The sequence below is a fragment of the Hyperolius riggenbachi genome, chromosome 8 (genome assembly GCF_040937935.1).
Source record: "Hyperolius riggenbachi isolate aHypRig1 chromosome 8, aHypRig1.pri, whole genome shotgun sequence".
Classification (NCBI taxonomy): domain Eukaryota; kingdom Metazoa; phylum Chordata; class Amphibia; order Anura; family Hyperoliidae; genus Hyperolius; species Hyperolius riggenbachi.
The window spans coordinates 99,747,452-99,767,845 of NC_090653.1; the positions used below are offsets into that span (position 1 = coordinate 99,747,452).

Genomic DNA, 20,394 nt, shown 5'->3' on the forward strand with positions numbered 1-20,394 from the left:
ATCCTTCCCCCAGCACCCACAGTGATCTTTCCCTCCCCCAGTGGCTACCCACCTGTCCCCTGCAGCACTTACAGGGACCTCCCATCCTAAAAGCAGCGCCCACACTGATCTCTCCCAACACCCATCATCCACAACTACTCCCTCCTCCAATAACTACAATGACCTCTCCCAGCACCCACAGTGACCTCCCCTTCCTCCAGCACTCATACTGACCTCTTCCTTCCACAGAACCCACAGTGACCTACCCTTCCACCAGCACCCACACTGACCTCTACCTCCCCCAGCAACCACACTGACCTCTACCTCCCCCAGCAACCACACTGACCTCTACCTCCCCTAGCAGCAGCTATGCGATTCATAGCAATACCCACAGTGACCTCCCACTCCCTGCACCCACCGCAATCCCATCAATATTCAGCACCCACATTACACTCAACCAGTAACCCCCACTATAGCAAGCACCCAGTACTTGCACCAAGCAACTTTCACCCAATACTTATATCCGACCTCCATATGGAACTTAGTACTTGCATCATTCACCCTATAGCTGGCACCCAGTACTCACACCCACTTGGCACAGTACTTGCACATTATCTGAACTCACATAAACCAGTACTAGCACCCAAAGTACCTGCACTCAGAATCCACATGACACACAATGCCCACCCATAGTTAGCACCTAGTGCAGGCAATGCACCAAGTATTCACACCAATGTACCTGCACCCAACACCCACATGTTTCATCTGCAGTAGTTCCAGTTGCACTAAGCCTCCACTTGGTGCCCAGCACAAACACCAAACACTCACATATGACATCTAGTACATGCACCCAGAACTCACAAGGGACTGAGTACCTGCAATCAACACCTACATGATGCTTGACACCAACCCATACAGCCAGAATGCACATGACACCCTGTGCCAGCACCCAGAACCCACATGGCACCCAGCTTCTGCATTTAGCACTCACATGACAACAAATACCCCACTAACCAGCACCCATTACCCAGATGTTACCATGTACTCGCTTCCAGTACCCACTTGGCACTCAGTATTTGCACCTAAGACCCACATGACACCCTATAACCCCCATAATCAACACCCATAGTACTCAAACAGCACAAAGTTCCAAAGCCATTATATGCACCTAGTACCCATCCATGGCCAGCACTCAAATAGCAACCAGTACCCACCCTTTGTCTGAACCCATATGAGACTCAGTTCTCTCCCATGGCACACATCCAGACCACACATGGCACTCCCTGCTCACTCATGTCCAACACTCACATGGCTCCCTGTACCAATTAGCACTCACATGGCACCCACTATTGTTTATCGCCTTCTGCTACTCATTCAGCACCCAATACTGCATAGCATCCACTGCAAATAAACACCCAATACAAACTTGACCTTGGTACCCACAGCAGCTTGACACGGACTGTACTTTGGCACATCGGCACCCACTGCAACTTAGCACAAACTGGACCTTTGCGTCTTACCACCCACTGCATCTGTGCACCCACTGCACCTTTTCACTTACTGCAGTTTTGCATCTACTAATGCTTAGCAACCACTGCATATTGGCAACCACTGCTTCTTTGCCTGAAAAGAAGCTTGGGTGCTGATCTAGAGGGACAGAGGTCCCAGTAATGAAAGGTGAATCCATGCCTACATCAGGCTCCACTGTGCCCACTCTAATAGTGCGCACCTATGACTGCTGATTTGAGGGTGGTGGCACCAAAGAAGTTGGTTGGAAGAAGACACAAAGTCTGCCTGATACTTCTATAAAGGTGTGTGTGTGTGTGTGGTGGTGGTGGTGGGGGGGGGGGGGGGGGGGTTAAGACTGCCTAGTGCTTTCTGGAGAAGGGGTATTACATACACAATTTAGCACGATTTATCGATTAGGGCCCCTTTTTCAAATTTGAGCACCCCCTCTTGAGAATCCTCTGCACGGCCCTGGTAACGGTACACCCACCATGCAGTGAGCTGCCTGGTTACGAACTGGAAAATGTGCAGGCACTCTTTCCGCTCTTTTGTGCAGGAGATCATGGCTGATTACAGTTCCTGCATATTGATGCTGATAACCTGGTGGGCAGGATAAACCACATACTGCGAGACAATCACATCTGCTCAATGGCAAGAAATCACAATTCCCATTCCTTTGCATTCTAAACCACCCTCTAAGCTTTCAGATACTACAGTGCTGCCCTGGCCCCTGATACTTTCACTAATGAGATAAAAAAAAATGTAAAAATGTCACTTTTTAAATTAATTTAAATTAATAAATATATGTATTTTAATAAATATATATATATATTAAAATTGCAGCAGTCATCCTATACCACCAAAATACAACTATATTTGTGGGAAGAAAAAGAGGGGGGGTTTGATGTGTTATAAACCTGTGGTACTCAAGTGGTTAAATGTTATTGCAGATACTTTTGCTTTAACACTTAGGTCAGTCATATTCCTTGAAGTGGCAGGTTCGCTTTGAATAATAATTTTGGTTCACTTTGAATAATAATTTTAGGCTTGTAATCTTTGTCTTAAAGCCTTCAGTGTACAGTGTTCATGCAATAAAAATCAATCATGCTACCATTACTGGTGTCATTTTCTGTTTTCCTCCCAGCCTTTTAATAAAAAGTCTATTAGCTGTCTGCATTTTAGGTGCTCATTACAATGAGTGGTTATTATAAATTAGAGAGAAAGTTTTGCTAAGTGGGATGAGTGATCATCCTTACTGGAAGCTGTACTGACTGCTGGACATGAACTTTTAGCAGTAATCCTCTAGTTTTGTCACTAGCAGTACAATATGCCTGCCTGTCCTGTATTTTCATATCAAGCAATGGCCGTTGTAAAAGATCTCCATAATCCTCAACTTAATAGTCAAGTTGACTATTACGTGTTTCAAGAGCAATCACGTTCATTAATTCACATTACTTAAACAATTGTTTTGCATAGAACATCTTTAAAATTTTCTGTAGCATATTCCATACGCATAACACAATGCACATGAATGAGATCAGGAGCCCTTCTGCGCAGTTATTGGTGCAAGGAGCCTAGGGCTCTGCCTGTGACATAGGAGACCAGTTTGAATTTCAGCTCTTCCTGTGCAGTAAGCAAGCGCCTATTCAGTAAGGAGTCCTTAGGCAAGACTCCCTAACTCTGCTACTGCCTATAGAGTATGCCCTAGTGGCTGCAGCTCTAGCACTTTGAGTCCGCCAGGAGAAAAGCACAATATAAATGTTCTGTGTCTCAGACTGTGTTTTGCAACCATGCAGGTTGAATTGAAAAGTTGCATAATTAAACTTAATACATTTCCAAAATATACAATTATAATGTTTTCCACATGCTAGTGATTGCATACATGTAAAAACAGTGAAGTGCAATTTGGGTGCAGGGTGAAGCCGGAAGATGGCCCACCCTGATAGAGATGGGTCGAACAGTTCACCGGCAGACAGTTCCTGGCGAATTTACTGCTGTTCGCATTCTCTGAGAACTGCGAACATATGGCATGTTCGACCCGCTTTCTATACATCATAATGGAGCCAAACTTTGACCCCTTACCTCAGAGTCAGCAGACACATGGCAGCCAATCGGCTAGCACCCCTCCTGGACCCCCACCTCTCTATCAAAAAGCAGTGGTCGTATTGGATTAATTGTCTGCTGGTTGCTGAATATTAGTGAGAGCAGGGTCAGACTTGCTGCAGATAGGTTGGGAAAGCATTAGCTAGGCCTGTGTCCTTGTTCCTAACTAGCTGTGAAAGCACCCAAAACAGCCCTTTTGAAGGCTACTACATCGGTCTCCAGTGTTTTTTTTTGTGTGTGTGACACTCCACAGCCCACTAACACCCAGAGCTGTGTGCACACTACTGCTGTTGCTACATTAAGTTGCAGGCTCAGTACCACTCCTGTGCATTATTATTTCACTGTATTCTGATAGTACTATTGCATTTTTCCGTGTGTGACAATCCACAGCCCACACCCAGAGCTGTGTGCAAACTACTGCTATTGTTGTTGCCTCATTAAGTTGCACGCACAGTTCCACTCCAGTGAATTATTATTTCACTGTATTCTGATAGTACTATTGCATTTCTCTGTGTGTGACAATCCACAGCCCACACCCAGAGCTGTGCGCACTACTGCTATCGTTGCTACAATAAGTTGCACGCACAGTTCCAATCCAGTGCATTATGTGTAGGAATGTAATGTGATGTCTGCCCTTTAGGATTAAAACCCGACTTTGCGTCAACTCCGTAATTTTTGGTGGGACTGTTGGCATGGATCCCCCTCCAGCATGCCACCGTCCAGGTGAAACAACTTTTCCATCACTTTTGTAGCCAGAAACAGTCTTTGTACGTTTTAAAATTCGCCTGCCCATTGAAGTCTATAGCGGTTCGCATGTTTGTGAACATTTGCGGATGTTCGCGTTCGCTGTTCACGAATGTAAAATTTTATGCTTGCGACATCTCTACACCCTGATCTAGCTATCCTCCTGCCCATGTTGTCTCCTGCCTAAAGATGATGATGATGTGTTAAAATAATTTCTTGATCTCTCTATTTTTTAAATTCTCTCTTTGCAATGTATTGATTTATTTGTTTAAAATTCCTCTTAAGCTACATATGAAGGTGTAATTTTTCTCACCCAAGAAAACCATTTGTAAATATCTTGGAGAATATCTAGTGTCAGTTCAGGTGTCTTAGGACGTAGTTAGTGACCCACTGGGTGAGACCACTAATAACCGACCATTGCTGTCCCTCTCACCTGTCACTTTTCTGTATGGGGCTTTAGATGTGTGTTGTGTTCACACCCTCCCAAAAGGGAACCTTAAAATGTAACTGTCGGGCATAAAATCAAAAATCAATTCTTTACTGTTATCTGGTAAACAAGTAATAAGGATGCTAACCAGGCAATCCAAAAGTTAAAATCTCTATTACTTTTCTTGTTTATGAATGATCATTCCCCAGTTTACTTGATTCTTATTTGCCGCACAAAGGAAGTTGCAGGGCAAGCTGGGTTGTCTTTTTTTTTGCTTCTTTATTTCCCCTCAGACTTAACTAATGTACAAAAGCAATAAAAGGACAACCCAGCATGCCCTGCAACTTCCTTTGTGCAGCAACGTACCAAATAAGAGTCAGGTAAACTGGGGAATGATCATTTATAAACAAGAAAAGCAATAGTGATTTTAACTTTTGGATTGCCTGATTAGCATCCTTATTACTTGTTTACCAGATAATAAATAATTGATTTTTTATTTTATTCCCCACAGTTACACTTTAAATATACGAAGTATACAAACAGGTGGAGCTAGTCTTCACCAGTGACCTGTCCTTTCTGCTGCAGGATGGAATCCTCTGCTAAAAACCATCAATGCCATCAGTGTTCTACAACTATGGAAACTACATAAATAGAAAAGTAAGGGCAAGAATCCTTGAGTTGAGAAATGTGAACTTCTATTCTTGTGCTGGGAATCATGAGACTGTTCCAAGTCAGACTTTTTAAAGGATAAATATGTGATGATGTCATGTGTGTAGGGCCTTTATGTTCCATCTGCTTTCTACTTACTTGCAAATGGCTCATTCTTACCGTTTATGTTACAGTTTTTAAACACTTACAAACAGCCTTTTTTAAAGACTTTTGAGCGCTGCCTATACAAAGAAACGTACCTAGGTTGGAAATGATATGCAGTATATGACCAATTAGGCCATGTTAAAAATGGGCAAAATGTAGTTGTTCTTTGAGTAGCTGCTGGTATCTGCTATTAACTTATTTCTACTAGGTAAATTCATTTTCCATGTGATGAAGGTATCTGATGAAAATCTTTGGAACTGTTCTTGATTCTAAATATCATCTGCCTTTGGCCTCAACTCAAAATAAAATTATTATTTTTTGTCTTCCTGCACCATCTCAGAATTGCTTTAGATTAGCCTGTTCACTGCTTCTGATTAATAATCAAGTGAACTGCACTTTTAATCGCCACTTTTATACGGCAATGTAATTATTGTAGGTTTTTACACCACTGTTGGCTGCTGTAATTAGGCACATCACTTGTTTCTAGATGTGGCAGTCACAAATAGGTAGGTTAATCTGTAGGTTAACAACAAAGTGGCATTCAGGTTTCCACTTCATTATAGAAGGCCTGTTAAAGTGAACCTGTGGCAAACTTGGTACAGTGCCCACTTTAGGGTAAGGCTGTGTCCTTTGCCGCCTTAACATCCTCAGTGCATTATTTGAAAAACTTATCCACAGAATGCTATCAGAGGCCCAGCTATTATCCGTACATCCTGGTACAGGAGTAAGATGGCCTTAGTGATTGTAAATAGTCCACTTACCGACGATCGCTTGACTACCTGACTATACTGACTATACACTAGCATCTGCATTGAAGCAGAGTCTAGCATATGAACAGAGGGTTGGGCAGAAGGCATGGGCTTAAAGTGAACCGAGCACCTTTTTTAGCACTCAGAACATTTCTATAGCACATGAAAAATGCATGCCAACAATCCGTTTCATTATTAAAATAAACTTTCATTTTACCTTGTATTTTACATTCAAAGTAGTTTTATTAGCCTGTTTCAGCAGGCCTGCCCGACCGTCCCCAACCACAGAGACTTCAGGAAGCTAATTCAGAATCAGAATCAGAATTTATTATCGCCAAGTACAACAGTGGGTTGTACCCGGAATTGGTTTTGGCCATACAGAGTCGTCGGTGAAAAAGACAAGAAGCAGCATACGGATAAGCATGGTAGACAGGGGACAAGCATACATAGGACAACATTACAGCTTGTGTGTACAATTAAGCAGAGTACAGCATTGCATACAGTTAAGCATACATATAAACAATAAAAAACAAAAAGCAAAACAGAGAGCATTACAGCATAGACGTACAGTTAAAGGGACTCCGAGCAGTGCAAAAACTATGGAAAGATGCATATCATTTTAAAGCTCTCTTTCTCCTCTTTCCAATGATATATAAACCGCCGCCCTACGCCTTTTAGTTTTCGCTATTTTCGCGATTGAAATTGCTGCGGCCGCGATTTCAATCGCGAAAATACAGAAAACTAAAAGGCGTAGGGCGACGATTTAGGTGTCACCAGAAAGAGGAGAAAGAGAGCTTTAAAATGATATCCATCTTTCCATAGTTACTTGTATTACACAGGATGACACTTTCCCCAGTGTCAGCAGCTCCATTCAGCAGAATAGATCTGCTGACTTTAGGAAAAAGTCGCCCTGTGTAATACAATGTAACTATGGAAAGATGGATATCATTTTAAAGCTCTCTTTCTCCTCTTTCTGACGACCCCTAAATCGTCACCCTACGCCTTTTAGTTTTCTCTATTTTCGCGATCGAAATCGCAGCCGTGGCAATTTCAATCGCAAAAATAGTGAAAACTAAAAGGCGTAGGGCGGCGATTTATATATCATTGGAAAGAGGAGAAAGAGAGCTTTAAAATGATATGCATCTTTCCATAGTTTCTGCACTGCTCGGAGTCCCTTTAACGTAATACAAACAGAGCATTACAGCATACACGTACAGTTAACGTAATACAAACAGAGCATTACAGCATACATGTACAGTTAACATAATACAAACATAGCAAAGCATACATTGATAGCAGGAACAGAAAAGAGTGGGACAGGAGGAGCAGCCTGAGAGCTGATATGAGCGCTGCCATTTTCGGCACTGGACGCTACACAGCGACACGCTCCCAACAAGACAGGTGCTACCGATTGTCCGCGAAAGTAAGTAGAGAGAGAAGGCTGAGAAAAACTGAGGGGCATCATGATGGAGGCGGACAGCAGAGTTCACTCGGATCAGGTTGCCCGAGGGGTAGCACTCCTGATTTCAAGTCTGCACGACTGGTAATGCGGGTGCAGACGCAGTGGGGGCCCTGTGGGGCCAGGAGGCACCTTTGCTGGGCCGCAGTGGTGGTGGACGTGGGGCCGGGGGCAGCAGTGGTGGACAGGCCAGGGGGGTTTACCTTGGTGGTGGCAGGACATCAAATGCAGCAGCCAGCAGTAGGCAAGAGTAGTGGACCTGGCAGCCAGTAAATTTAGCCCCCGGCTTGTGGCCTAGTGCAGGTAGGATGTAGGTGGCCAGGAGGTCAGCAGCACAGACCTTTAGAGAGGATGGTGTGTCCGTGGGTGGTCTGGTGGATCCAGCAACAGCAGCAGTGGGCCGGTGCAGCTGCAGAGGGCAGATGGATGGATCTGGCAGTGGCATGCTGGTGTAACCAGACCTGCACTGAGGAGCAGAAGAGCCCGCTTCTCCCCTTCATGCTGTGGCAGCGGTGTTGTGGCTGGCAGGCTCCCTTCCCAGCTTGGAGCACATGGCACAGCGATGATCAGCTGACTGCCTGACGCATCCCGGTCAGCTGATCCAGCGGCAGCCAGCAGTGGGCCAGGACCAGTGGTGTCGGAGGAGCCAGCACTGCACGCGGCCAACACATGTGGCGATCCCAGGGGGGGGCGCGATCCGCCGAGCGCCCGATCAGCGGCGTTTCGGGTGGCTAGCTGGGCTGCAGAGGATGGCGGAGTCCCCGCATCACGTGGCCGATCAGCTGGCTGTGTGGCTGTGTGCCGGCGTTTCGGGTGGCTGGCTGGGCTGCAGAGGATGGCGGAGTCCCCGCATCACATGGCCGATCAGCTGGCTGTGTGGCTGTGTGCCGGCGTTTCGGGTGGCTGGCTGGGCTGCAGAGGATGGCGGAGTCCCCGTATCACGTGGCCGATCAGCTGGCTGTGTGGCTGTGTGCCGGCGTTTCGGGTGGCTAGCTGGGCTGCAGAGGATGGCGGAGTCCCCGCATCACGTGGCCAATCAGCTGGCTGTGTGGCGGCGTTTCGGGTGGCTGGCTGGGCTGCAGAGGATGGCGGAGTCCCCGCATCACGTGGCCGATCAGCTGGCTGTGTGGCGGCGTTTCGGGTGGCTGGCTGGGCTGCAGAGGATGGCGGAGTCCCCGCATCACGTGGCCGATCAGCTGGCTGTGTGGCGGCGTTTCGGGTGGCTGGCTGGGCTGCAGAGGATGGCGGAGTCCCCGCATCACGTGGCCGATCAGCTGGCTGTGTGGCTGTGTGCCGGCGTTTCGGGTGGCGGGCTGGGCTGCAGAGGATGGCGGAGTCCCCGTATCACGTGGCCGATCAGCTGGCTGTGTGGCTGTGTGCCGGCGTTTCGGGTGGCTAGCTGGGCTGCAGAGGATGGCGGAGTCCCCGCATCACGTGGCCGATCAGCTGGCTGTGTGGCGGCGTTTCGGGTGGCTGGCTGGGCTGCAGAGGATGGCGGAGTCCCCGCATCACGTGGCCGATCAGCTGGCTGTGTGGCGGCGTTTCGGGTGGCTGGCTGGGCTGCAGAGGATGGCGGAGTCCCCGCATCACGTGGCCGATCAGCTGGCTGTGTGGCGGTGTTTCGGGTGGCTGGCTGGGCTGCAGAGGATGGCGGAGTCCCCGTATCACGTGGCCGATCAGCTGGCTGTGTGGCTGTGTGCCGGCGTTTCGGGTGGCGGGCTGGGCTGCAGAGGATGGCGGAGTCCCCGTATCACGTGGCCGATCAGCTGGCTGTGTGGCTGTGTGCCGGCGTTTCGGGTGGCTAGCTGGGCTGCAGAGGATGGCGGAGTCCCCGCATCACGTGGCCGATCAGCTGGCTGTGTGGCGGCGTTTCGGGTGGCTGGCTGGGCTGCAGAGGATGGCGGAGTCCCCGCATCACGTGGCCGATCAGCTGGCTGTGTGGCGGCGTTTCGGGTGGCTGGCTGGGCTGCAGAGGATGGCGGAGTCCCCGCATCACGTGGCCGATCAGCTGGCTGTGTGGCGGCGTTTCGGGTGGCTGGCTGGGCTGCAGAGGATGGCGGAGTCCCCGCATCACATGGCCGATCAGCTGGCTGTGTGGCGGCGTTTCGGGTGGCTGGCTGGGCTGCAGAGGAGGGCGGAGTCCCCGCATCACTTGGCCGATCAGCTGGCTGTGTGGCGGCGTTTCGGGTGGCTGGCTGGGCTGCAGAGGATGGCGGAGTCCCCGCATCACGTGGCCGATCAGCTGGCTGTGTGGCTGTGTGCCGGCGTTTCGGGTGGCTGGCTGGGCTGCAGAGAATGGCAGAGTCCCCGCATCACGTTGCCGATCAGCTGGCATCCCTCGGCCTGCTCAAACTCTGCGGCCCACCGGCTCCCACCTGCGACCTCCGCTATTCCCGCATATTCCCCTGCATCTTCCCCAGAAGGGGAGAGAGAGCAAGTGAGGGATAGGGGGGAGAAAGGAGAGAAGGACCGGAGCCCTGTGGCCGCGGCGTCCTGTTACGGCGCCATCTTAGGTTGTCAATTGTTTTATTGAGCTAATTACCAAGACGTAAACAATGCTTTTTCATTAACAAAGGGGGGGAGTAATTAGGTCTGTTTCTTCAAAGACATTGTGTGTGTCAAAGTGTCAAGATAGCATCTCTGACTTCTGTAAATAAGGAATGTGAGAAGGGGAAGGAGGAAGGAAGGAGGAACTCCTGTGAAAATAACGTAATGAACAAAAGTTCTTACCGTATAGACTCGAATACAAGTCGACCTCTTGTATAAGTCGACTTCAATATTCAATCCTCTTAAGCTGGATTTTTTATTGACTCAAGTATAAGTCTACCCAGCAAAGTTAATGGCTGCACTTGGGGCTCAGGAGGGGTTAATGACTGCACTGCATACAGTATTGCAGCCATTAACCCTACCTGTCCCTTAAGTGCAGCCAATACCTCCCTCCAGGGCCCCAAGTGCTAAAATTATTCACTCCCTTTTATGCAGCCCAGTATTTCCCCCCTGCCCCTTTCCTTGGTAATTGTTGTGGCCACTAGCTAGGACTTTCAGATCTATGTTTTCTTGGCATTTCCTTTCCTCAAAGTATCACTTACCACTGGGTAAATTGCTGCAAATAGGAATATCACTATTAGTGCTCACATTAGTATGTGATCATCAGTGACCCGTGTATAAGTCGATCCCTATACTTTTATGAAGCAAATCAGACCTAAATTTCTAGACTTATACTCAAGTATATACAGTATTTTTTTCAATAATTAAGTATAAATGATTTAGTCAGTGTTTACCCATTGTAAAATCTTTCCTCTCTCTGATTTTAATTCTGACATTTATCACATGGTGACATTTTTACTGCTGGCAGGTGATGTCAGTCGAAGTAGCTGTTGCTTGCTTTTTTTGGCAGTTGGAAACAGCTGTTATTTCCCACAATGTAACAAGGCTCCCACATTGTGATGTCAGCACCATGGTCCTGACATTACACTGTGGGAGGGGTTTCAACACAATATCAGCCATACAGAGCCCCCTGATGATCCGTTTGAGAAAAGGAAAATATTTCTCATGGGAAAGGGGGTATCAGCTACTGATTGGGATGAAGTTCAATCCTTGGTCACGGCTTCTCTTTACAAACTGTGATTCTGCCTGCACATCTGGCTATGAGCTATCCTCTTCTCCAATGCACAGTCTGTTGTATGATCAGGTGGGTGGGTGTGGCTTTGTGAGGCATATCCATGCCTGTTCCTTGCATGACCAACTAGAAAAACAGCCCTTTCTTCAATACAAAAGGAAAAACAATAAATGTGCCTCCAATTGTATGGTTAATTAAAAACTATGTTAAAATACACCTACAAGCTCCCCAGATTATTGTGGTGTGGCACAGAGTGTTAAGGACCGGAGTGGTTGCTCCACTGTTAGCATTTGACTGGGTGATCTGCCTCGTCTTGGTTCAAATCGCCACTGCAGCCACCGTCAGTACATTCATCTGTGGGAGGGAAGTACGTACAACGCGTTTCAACCCCCCTGCCCCCTTCCTCAGGTGGATTAGTTCATAACACATTTTTCTAATACATGCAGGGATTTATACACATTCATTATTACTTCTGTAGGCAGCTATTATCACTATTGACCTGATATTTTTTTTTCCTAAATATTGAATGGTGTTTAAAAATGCTGTATTTGTAGGGAAGATTTACCTTGAAAAGCCTGGGGCCTGAGCACCACTCCTAAGTGCTCCAGTTTGCAAAACCTGTGGGTTGTTTCATTATCACAGAAGTCTCCAAGTAACTTCCCACTGTTTTATTAATAGGTGTTCAGAAGGAGATACTTCGACCTGACTCAGTTGCCAGATGGTTCTTACATCCTAAACTCGTACAAGGATGAGAAAACTTCAAAGGACTCTAAAGGCTGTATCTTCCTGGATTCCTGCATTGATGTCACCCAGGTACTGTATATCGAGTTTAGACCCCCATCATTCTTTCATATCTTTTTCTGAACTAAATAAGTGTACCTGCCCATGTGACATTCATCCTAACAAGACAGTCAAGAGATGTAGATACTCTCACTGCAATCATTTAGCTTCCACTTGTGAGCTCAGTGGAGCAGGATATGACTCATACAAATGGCAAGTACTGTAGATATATTTGTCTCTGTAACTTCCAGTGTAAGTCCACTTTCCATACTAAAAAAAACAAAAAACAAACAGTCCATACCACATCATCCTTATACATTGAAGTATTTTAATAATGTGTATCTGGCTTACCTTTGACCCGCCCTAGAGGTGCTCACATCAGGCCGGTTTCACATCTACAACCAGCGTTTTCTGCAATGCATTGCAAAAAACAAGCTTCGTAGATACCTGCATTGACAAGCGTTCATTTAATTCTTGTCGCCAAAACCAATCATAAATGAGGCTCTCTACTGCTCACTTCCTGTGACGGGAATACATATTGCAAGCAAAATGTTCCACAAACAGGATGTGTGTCACTATAAAATTGGCGTCCCCATATGCGTAACGCTAACAACAAATATTTTAAAAACTCTGCATAATTATTGACTTACAGGACCTCCAGTAAATGCGTGTCACCACAGATGACACGCATGACCTATAGCGGACTGATGCCCTCACGTCAAATTGAATACTTCCGGTGCAACACTTCAGGTATAAAATGTCCCATAGACTTTCATTGCTTTAGCGTTACTCTCTCTGCGTTAAAAATGGGTAACGCAACGCAATGAAAATGCGCCAGTGTGAAAGGGGCATGTCATGTGTTTCACTGTATTAAATGGAACCTGAAGTGAGAGGGAAATGGAGGCTGACATATTTGTTTCCTTTTATACAATGCAAATTGCCTGGCTGTTCTGCTGATCCTCTGCCTCTAATACTTTTAGCCATAGACCCTGAACAAGCATGCAGATCAGGAGCTCTGCCTGAAGTCTGACTACATTAGCTGCATGCTTGTTTCAGGAGTGTGATTGAGAAACCACTACAGCCAAAGAGAGTACTAGGACTGCCAGGCAACTGGTATTGTTATAAAAGAAAATAAATATTGCAGCATCCATTACCTTACTAGCCTCCCAGGCAGGAAGTGGTGGGTGATAATGAGCATCTCCATGGACGTGTGTTGTCCTGCTCTATGTAATGAATTACTCATTGTAGGAGAAAGGAGACACTGTAGGAGATGGGGTAAGTGTGAAATGTTATTTTCTGCTTCTCACAACTTTCATGTTGGTTAGTGTACTGGAAACTTTACTGAATGTAACTTAAAGCTAATGAGAAGCGAAACAAAACAAACAAACAGATGCTTACCTAATTTGGAAATAAGGGCGCCTGATAGACGGAAAAAGCCAGATTCGGCTACAAAGGGGCACCTGGTGTGGCCGAAATGCCAAATTTGGCTACAAAGGGTGCCTGGTGTAGCCGAAAGATCAAATTCGGCTACAAAGGTCACCTAGTGTAGCCGAGATGCCAAATTTGGTCACAAAAGGTGCTTGGTGTAGCCAAAAAGATAGTTTTAGTTTATAAAAAGGATGCTGTTATAGGCGAAATTTGTTTGGCTATAAAAGGGCGCTGGATATAGTCTAGAAAAGTGATAAAGCCGAAAAAGTGATTACCTACTCTCACACAGAACCCATCCATGGTGGTTTCTAACCCTATGACCCCCTGGTGGTGCATGACCCTAAAGCACCCCCCCCCCCCGGTGATTACTATTACCTAACCTCTCTCTACTCTCACACAGAACCCTCCACTAGTGGTGCCTAACCCTAAGATACCCCCTCCCCTAGTGGTGCCTAACCCTAAGACCCCCCGCTTGTCGTGCCTAACCCCGAATCAAAAATCTTGGCTATAAAAGGGTGCCCTTTTGTAGCAGAACAAAAACCTTGTATCCAAACCTTGCAGATGAACCTCATAGCCAAATCAAAAATCTTGCCTCCGTACTCTCTTGCGCGTTCACCCATGTACGGTACAGAGCAGCCCATCTTCAGGAGCACTTAGGCTGCCGAAGACTTCTGAAGCCCCCACCACGGGGGATTCAATTGGGCGTGACATAGCAGGAACGAGAGGACCATGACAGTAACGGGAAGGCTCTGTAGGACCCAGCGCCTTTTCTCTCCTTAGATAAGTATCTGTTTCTTTTTTGACAATCACTATCAGCTGGATAGTGTACTGGTTATGGCTGTTGCCTTTAATGTAGGATTTAAAACTTTGACCAGGGTTTAAATTCCACGCTCAAGTCAGTACATAAAACAGTAAGGAGTCTTTGGGCAAGGCTCCCTAATGACCCTTGTCACCCATGGCTGCAGCACTAAAGCACCTTGACATGTTATAAATGTTATGCGTCTTATCTTGATCATAATTAGGGTGTGGCAGGAGGTGTGAGAGAGGTGGAATCTGTCATTAGAGCTGATGCACTATGTTTTCAATCTCATAAAAGTTAGGTACATAGTTAGTCTGTTGTGCTTCTTGCACTGACCATATAGGCCATTCTTTTTCCAGTGCCCAAAGCTACGGCGTAATGCGTTTGAGCTAAAGATGCAGGATAAGTCAAGCCACCATCTGGCTGCTGAGACGGAACAGGAAATGGAGGAGTGGTTGCTGACATTGAAGAAAATCATTCAGTATAATACAGACAGCCTTGTGCAAGAGAAGAAGTACACGGCGGATCCAATCCAAGGTCAAATATTATGAATAAACTATCTCATACTTCTACAGCAGGAAAGCGTTTGGTGTATGTAGTGAAGTTTGAGTGCTGCTTTCTGTCATTGTCTATTGTTCCCATGGTAACCTAACAATACCTAGTATTTCTGAATGAGCAATACATGTAGAATCATTTTTTCATGAACAAAACCATCTGTTGTTCAAGAGTGCCGCTGTTTGCTAAAGTGGTAATTATAAAAGGAACCTTCCTTTCACTATAAAAGCAGTCTACAGATTAACAAGGCTCTTATTTAACAGAAAACCTGAACTGAAAATACACTTTTTTAATGCTTCCTGTGCCAGAAAATAGAATGCGACATCAGACAATTTCTATTGTACTATAGTACTAGTACTACCAGTACTATATGTATCTATGCTTCTCGCATCATGTAACATGTCACTTCAGGTATCCTTTAACCGGTTCTGGACAGCAGTGATTAAAATCCATGCCGCTTGGCAGCTTTGTAGGGTGTAGATTTCAGTCACTCACGCTGCGCAGTCGCGTCGCTTCCACCACTTGCACCGCTGCATCGTCATTGAAGCCTGGTCATTCTTCTGTCAATATAAAAGCAGATCTCCATGTGCCGTTCAGTAGCCAATTTCATTGGATCCAGACTCAGTGATTGCCCGTGAGCCAATCACAGTCTTCGCTGTTGACAAATATGGAAAGCACAGCTCTGGTCCTGAAAGGGCCAGAACCATCCCATCCCAAAGTAGTTAAGGGAGTGTTTTTTTTTTTTTCTTCTTTATCTCTTAGGCTTAATACTATAAAGGGAATGCAAGTTTATGTTTTAATTTGAAATAAATAAAATATTGCAAATTTTAAACTTGTTTGTAGCTTCCCACACCGGTTTGACTGACTTTTATCAGTACAGATAGGTTTTAGTATTTTTTGATTTGTAGTAAGGGAGTGCCATAGTGGGGGCTACTGTATATACTCGTGTATAAGCCTAATGGTTAAGCATAAAAATGTGCTAAAAAGTTACCCCCTCGGCTTATATGCGAGTCTGTGGAGCAGAACAGATGGTGGAGCAGGTTTTATTAATGGCAGAGGAGTGTAAGGATTGTGCACTAGTGATCCTGCTCTTACCAGCTTGCGCCCTTCTGTGTCCATTCCCTCCATCCCCTGCAACATGGTGTGCAGAGTATGCTGCTCAAGACTACCTGTGTCCCCTGGCTTGTGCAGCGGAGCGTGCCAGCAACGTGTCTGTGGTGCAATTATCAGGGATTCTTTCTGTGCGGCATTCGCTGTGTCTCATATCTATGACGCCATCTAATGGCTTCTTGAGACACAGCTGTATGATCCTGGGGCACATTGTACTTGGGGAACATCTGGCTACTGTGGAGGGGGCTATATTGGGGAGGGGTCTTTTACATGAGTCAACCACTTTTTTTTCTGGTTTCTGAGGGGAAAGTGGGTACCTCGGCTTATACATGGGTCGGCTTATATGCGAGTATATATGGTAATTAATAGCTAGCAAGTCAGGAGTCCATTTTAAGATACTATGCTGCTATCCCCATTCTAGTGCAAAGTAGTGTGTCCTGTGGTCCCAGCATTGTCCTCTCTGTGATCTCCACACAGTCCACAAGTGTGAGAGGAAGGTTGTGCAGCACATACTATTTGACAACAAAGTTCGCCTTCCCAGAATCCCGAATTGCACTGTTGAAAGGTGAACTGAGCAGATATAATTTGGCATTGCGTAATGTTTCCTGGATAGCAGTAACAGTTCCCTAGCTGAGTGATATTCTTCATATGCTACAGCATTCAAGTATTTGTCACAACTATAGAAAGCCTGTAAAAATAAAGCATCGGTCAGAATGAGAGCATTCTGTGTAAAGCTCTATATGAAATTTAGCAGCTGTTTTCTGGCAGTAAAATAACTGGCTCTGGATGTCTTTGGAACGTTTCCTGGATTGACTTTTTGGCTAGGTTTACATGGGAGGAGGATGAGAATATTTGTACTGAAGTTACTGCTCAGCCATTGCCACAGAAACTGACAGTGAGATAGAATTGTTTGCATGGCCTCTACATCAGCGGCAAAGTAATGTGACACGCAGCAGTCAAAGGGGTTAGTGAAGGAAATTTGGAGCATCTACCACCATTATTCTTACTATGTATTTATATACAATAATAATAATAATGGTGTACACACCGAATTTTCCTCACCAACAAACTGCTGATGGTCACTTATTTGTATCTAGAGGGTAGTATAGAACTGGACAATTGTAGGAGCAGAATCCAATATAGTGGACACCAACATGGCAGATAGAGCTTGCTGACCACACAAAAAGTTTCCCTGCCCAGCTATTACTTGGGCTCATGTTTATACCATTAAACTCTCCCTACCTCCTATCAGTTTGATGATAAATTGCCCAGTCCTGATTTTATGGGACACCCTTTATAAAAAATATACAGTGATTGCACCAGAAAATCCAATACTATTCATTTAACTTGATGCCTAAATACTTATGGCTACTTTAATGATTTGCCATAAAGTTGGCAATCTGAATTAAAAAGTTGTGTACCGTAATTAAAAAATAAAACTTCAAACTACAGCATATCTATTCAGAGTCAACGATGTGCGTAGTAGGTAGGATGAAGGCTCCCAACGTGCGTTCTATTTTAGTATTTTTAAATACAAATAAAAAATTATATACAGTATATTCTGGCCTATAAGACTACTTTTTAACCCTTGAAAACCTTATGAAAAGTCAGGGGTAGTCTTATACGCCCGGTGTCATTGATACCGGGTGATACCGCCTCTCAGATCTCGCTGCTGAGGACTGTAGTGAAGCGGTGCAGGTGCACATGTGCGAGATCTGAGAGGCAGAGAAGAAGGTAAAAAGGATACAAGGGTGGGCCAGACGGGTGAAAGAGGCGTGTTTTATGGGCACAGCGCAATCTATTCTTCCATACCGCTCTGATAAACAGGTAGACAAGGAGAGCTGACCAATCCACTTAAGTAGAGTTAAAGGAAAGGTTCAGGGAGGGTGGATAAAAAATCAAAATCAATTTCCACTTACCTGGGGCTTCCTCCAGCCCGTGGCAGGCAGGAGGTGCCCTCGCCGCCGCTCCGCAGGCTCCCGGTGGTCTCCGGTGGCGCGCCCGACCTGGCCAGGCCGGCTGCCAGGTCGGGCTCTTCTGCGCTCCAAGGCCCGGAACTTCTTCGTCCCACGCCGGCGCTCTGACGTCATCGGACGTCCTCCGGGCTCTACTGCGCATGCGCAGTAGTTCTGCGCCTGCGCGTAGTTCTTATACGCCCAGTCGTCTTATACGCCGGAATAAAATTAAAAGGTAATTGCTTACCTCTCCAGAAGATATAGACACCAGTTCGACTTGAAAAAAGTTTTTATTCAAAAAGCACTCTGACCAGTCAGATTGCAGATTGCTTTTTGAATGAAAACTTTTTGTTGCAGTTGAACTGGTGTCTATATCTTCTGGAGAGGTAAGCAATTACCTCTATTTTTATTATATAATTTTTCATTTGTATTTAAAAATACTAAAATAGAACACACATTGAGTGCCTCCATCCTACCCACTACCAGTCAGACCTCCTTTGGGGGTAATAGCTTTGCAGTTTTTCTGAAAAGTCTATCGTACCATCCAGTGTCCAGCAGGGCTTGGAGTACCGAGCAGGGATGGTTAATTCCCTGCAGGCCTATATGGTGTTTGCAGGAACTGCAACCCACCTTTGTGAGTATATATTTATATGAGTTTATCCTCCTCATACCTAAAGATACTGCACCATTGGGCTCCCGGTCTCTTCCTACTTTATTGATCTCCATCAGTAATGTTACAGTGCATACAAAGTTATACAGTACTTAGGCCCGGTTCACATCTGTGTTTTTTTGTGGAGCCGGCCGCACTGATCTGGTCATCAGGATCAGGAAAAACTGTCAGTTTTTACAGCCAGTGTGCTGTAAACTGTCAGTTTTTCTATTTGTTACTATGTAGCTGCAAAACCTTCTGTTTCCGTTCCGCTGAGCGAAACGGTCCAGAAAATTGGGTCCTGCTGCAGAACCGTATGGCCGGTTCCGTTGGCAAAAGCTGAACCGAGCCTTAGAAGTGATTTGGCTATTTAGTTTCCCTTTAATAAATGATCTGAAAGTTCTCATTCTCCAAATATCTCTAAGCAACTCTTATTAATAATAGTTCATTCAAACTGCAAAGTGGTGTGTGCATAATTATTCGGCCCCTTTGATCTGAGTGCAGTCAATTGCCCATAGACATTGCATGATGAGTGTTAATGACTAAATAGAGTGCGCCTGTGTGTTATCTAACGTCAGTACAAATACAGCTGCTCTGTGATGGCCTCAGAGGTTGTCTAAGAGAATATTGGGAGCAACAACACCATGAAGTCCAAAGAACACACCAGACAGTTCAGGGATAAAGTTATTGAGAAATTTAAAGCAGGCTTAAGGTAGCCACTAACGGTCCAATTTCTAGCGAAAAATCGTTCAAGCGATCAGAAACTCTGATTGGACGAAAAATCATTCACTACACCATCAACTAACCAAATCATTGCTTCCTATCTATCACGACCAACAAGAAAATCCAAATTTTGGTTCGACGAAAATTCATTCGGCGACATTTTTTTCACTCGTTCATAATCGATTGTATCCACCAATGGAGATTTTTTTACAACCAATCCGATCAGAATTTCTGATCGCTCGAACGAATTTTTGGTAGAAATTGGACCGTTAGCGGCCAACTTTAGGCTACAAAAAGATTTCCAAAGCATTGAACATCCCACGGAGCACCGTTCAAGCGATCATTCAGAAATGGAAGGAGTATGGCACAACTGTAACCCTACCAAGACAAGGCCGTCCACCTAAACTCACAGGCCGAACAAGGAGAGTGCTGATCAGAAATGCAGTCAAGAGGCCCATGGTGACTCTGGATGAGCTGCAGAGATCTACAGCTCAGGTGGGGGAATCTGTCCATAGGGCAACTATTAGTCGTGCACTGCACAAAGTTGGCCTTTATGGAAGAGTGGCAAGAAGAAAGCCATTGTGAACAGAAAAGCATAGGAAATCCCGTTTGCAGTTTGCCACAAGCCATGTGGGGGACACAGCAAACATGTGGAAGAAGGTGCTCAGGTCAGATAAGACCAAAATGGAACTTTTTGGCCAAAATGCAAAACGCTATGTGTGGCGGAAAACTAACACAGCACATCACTCAGAACACACCATCCCCACTGTCAAATATGGGGGTGGCAGCACCATGCTCTGTGGGTGCTTCTCTTCAGAAGGGACAGGGAAGCTGGTCAGAGTTGATGGGAAGATGTATGGAGCCAAATACAGGGCAATCTTGGAAGAAAACCTCTTGGAGTCTGCAAAAGACTTGAGACTGGGGTGGAGGTTCACCTTCCAGCAGGACAACGACCCGAAACATAAATCTAGGGCAACAATGGAATGGTTTAAAACA

The 20,394-nt window shown here is 45.7% G+C and overlaps 1 protein-coding gene across 5 annotated transcripts in view; it reads left to right on the top strand.

The window, feature by feature from the left end:
• Positions 1-20,394, top strand: part of DOCK11 (dedicator of cytokinesis 11) — a 404,878-nt gene that overhangs the window by 70,040 nt on the left and 314,444 nt on the right. For all 5 annotated transcript variants that reach the window (XR_011023561.1, XM_068250928.1, XM_068250930.1 and 2 more), the window contains 2 exons: positions 12,078-12,212; positions 14,766-14,943. Coding sequence is in view for 4 of the 5 variants with exons in the window: in XM_068250928.1 (XP_068107029.1) it covers positions 12,078-12,212; positions 14,766-14,943 (313 nt within the window). In the remaining variant the exon portion in view is untranslated. The remainder of the gene's footprint in view (positions 1-12,077; positions 12,213-14,765; positions 14,944-20,394) is intronic.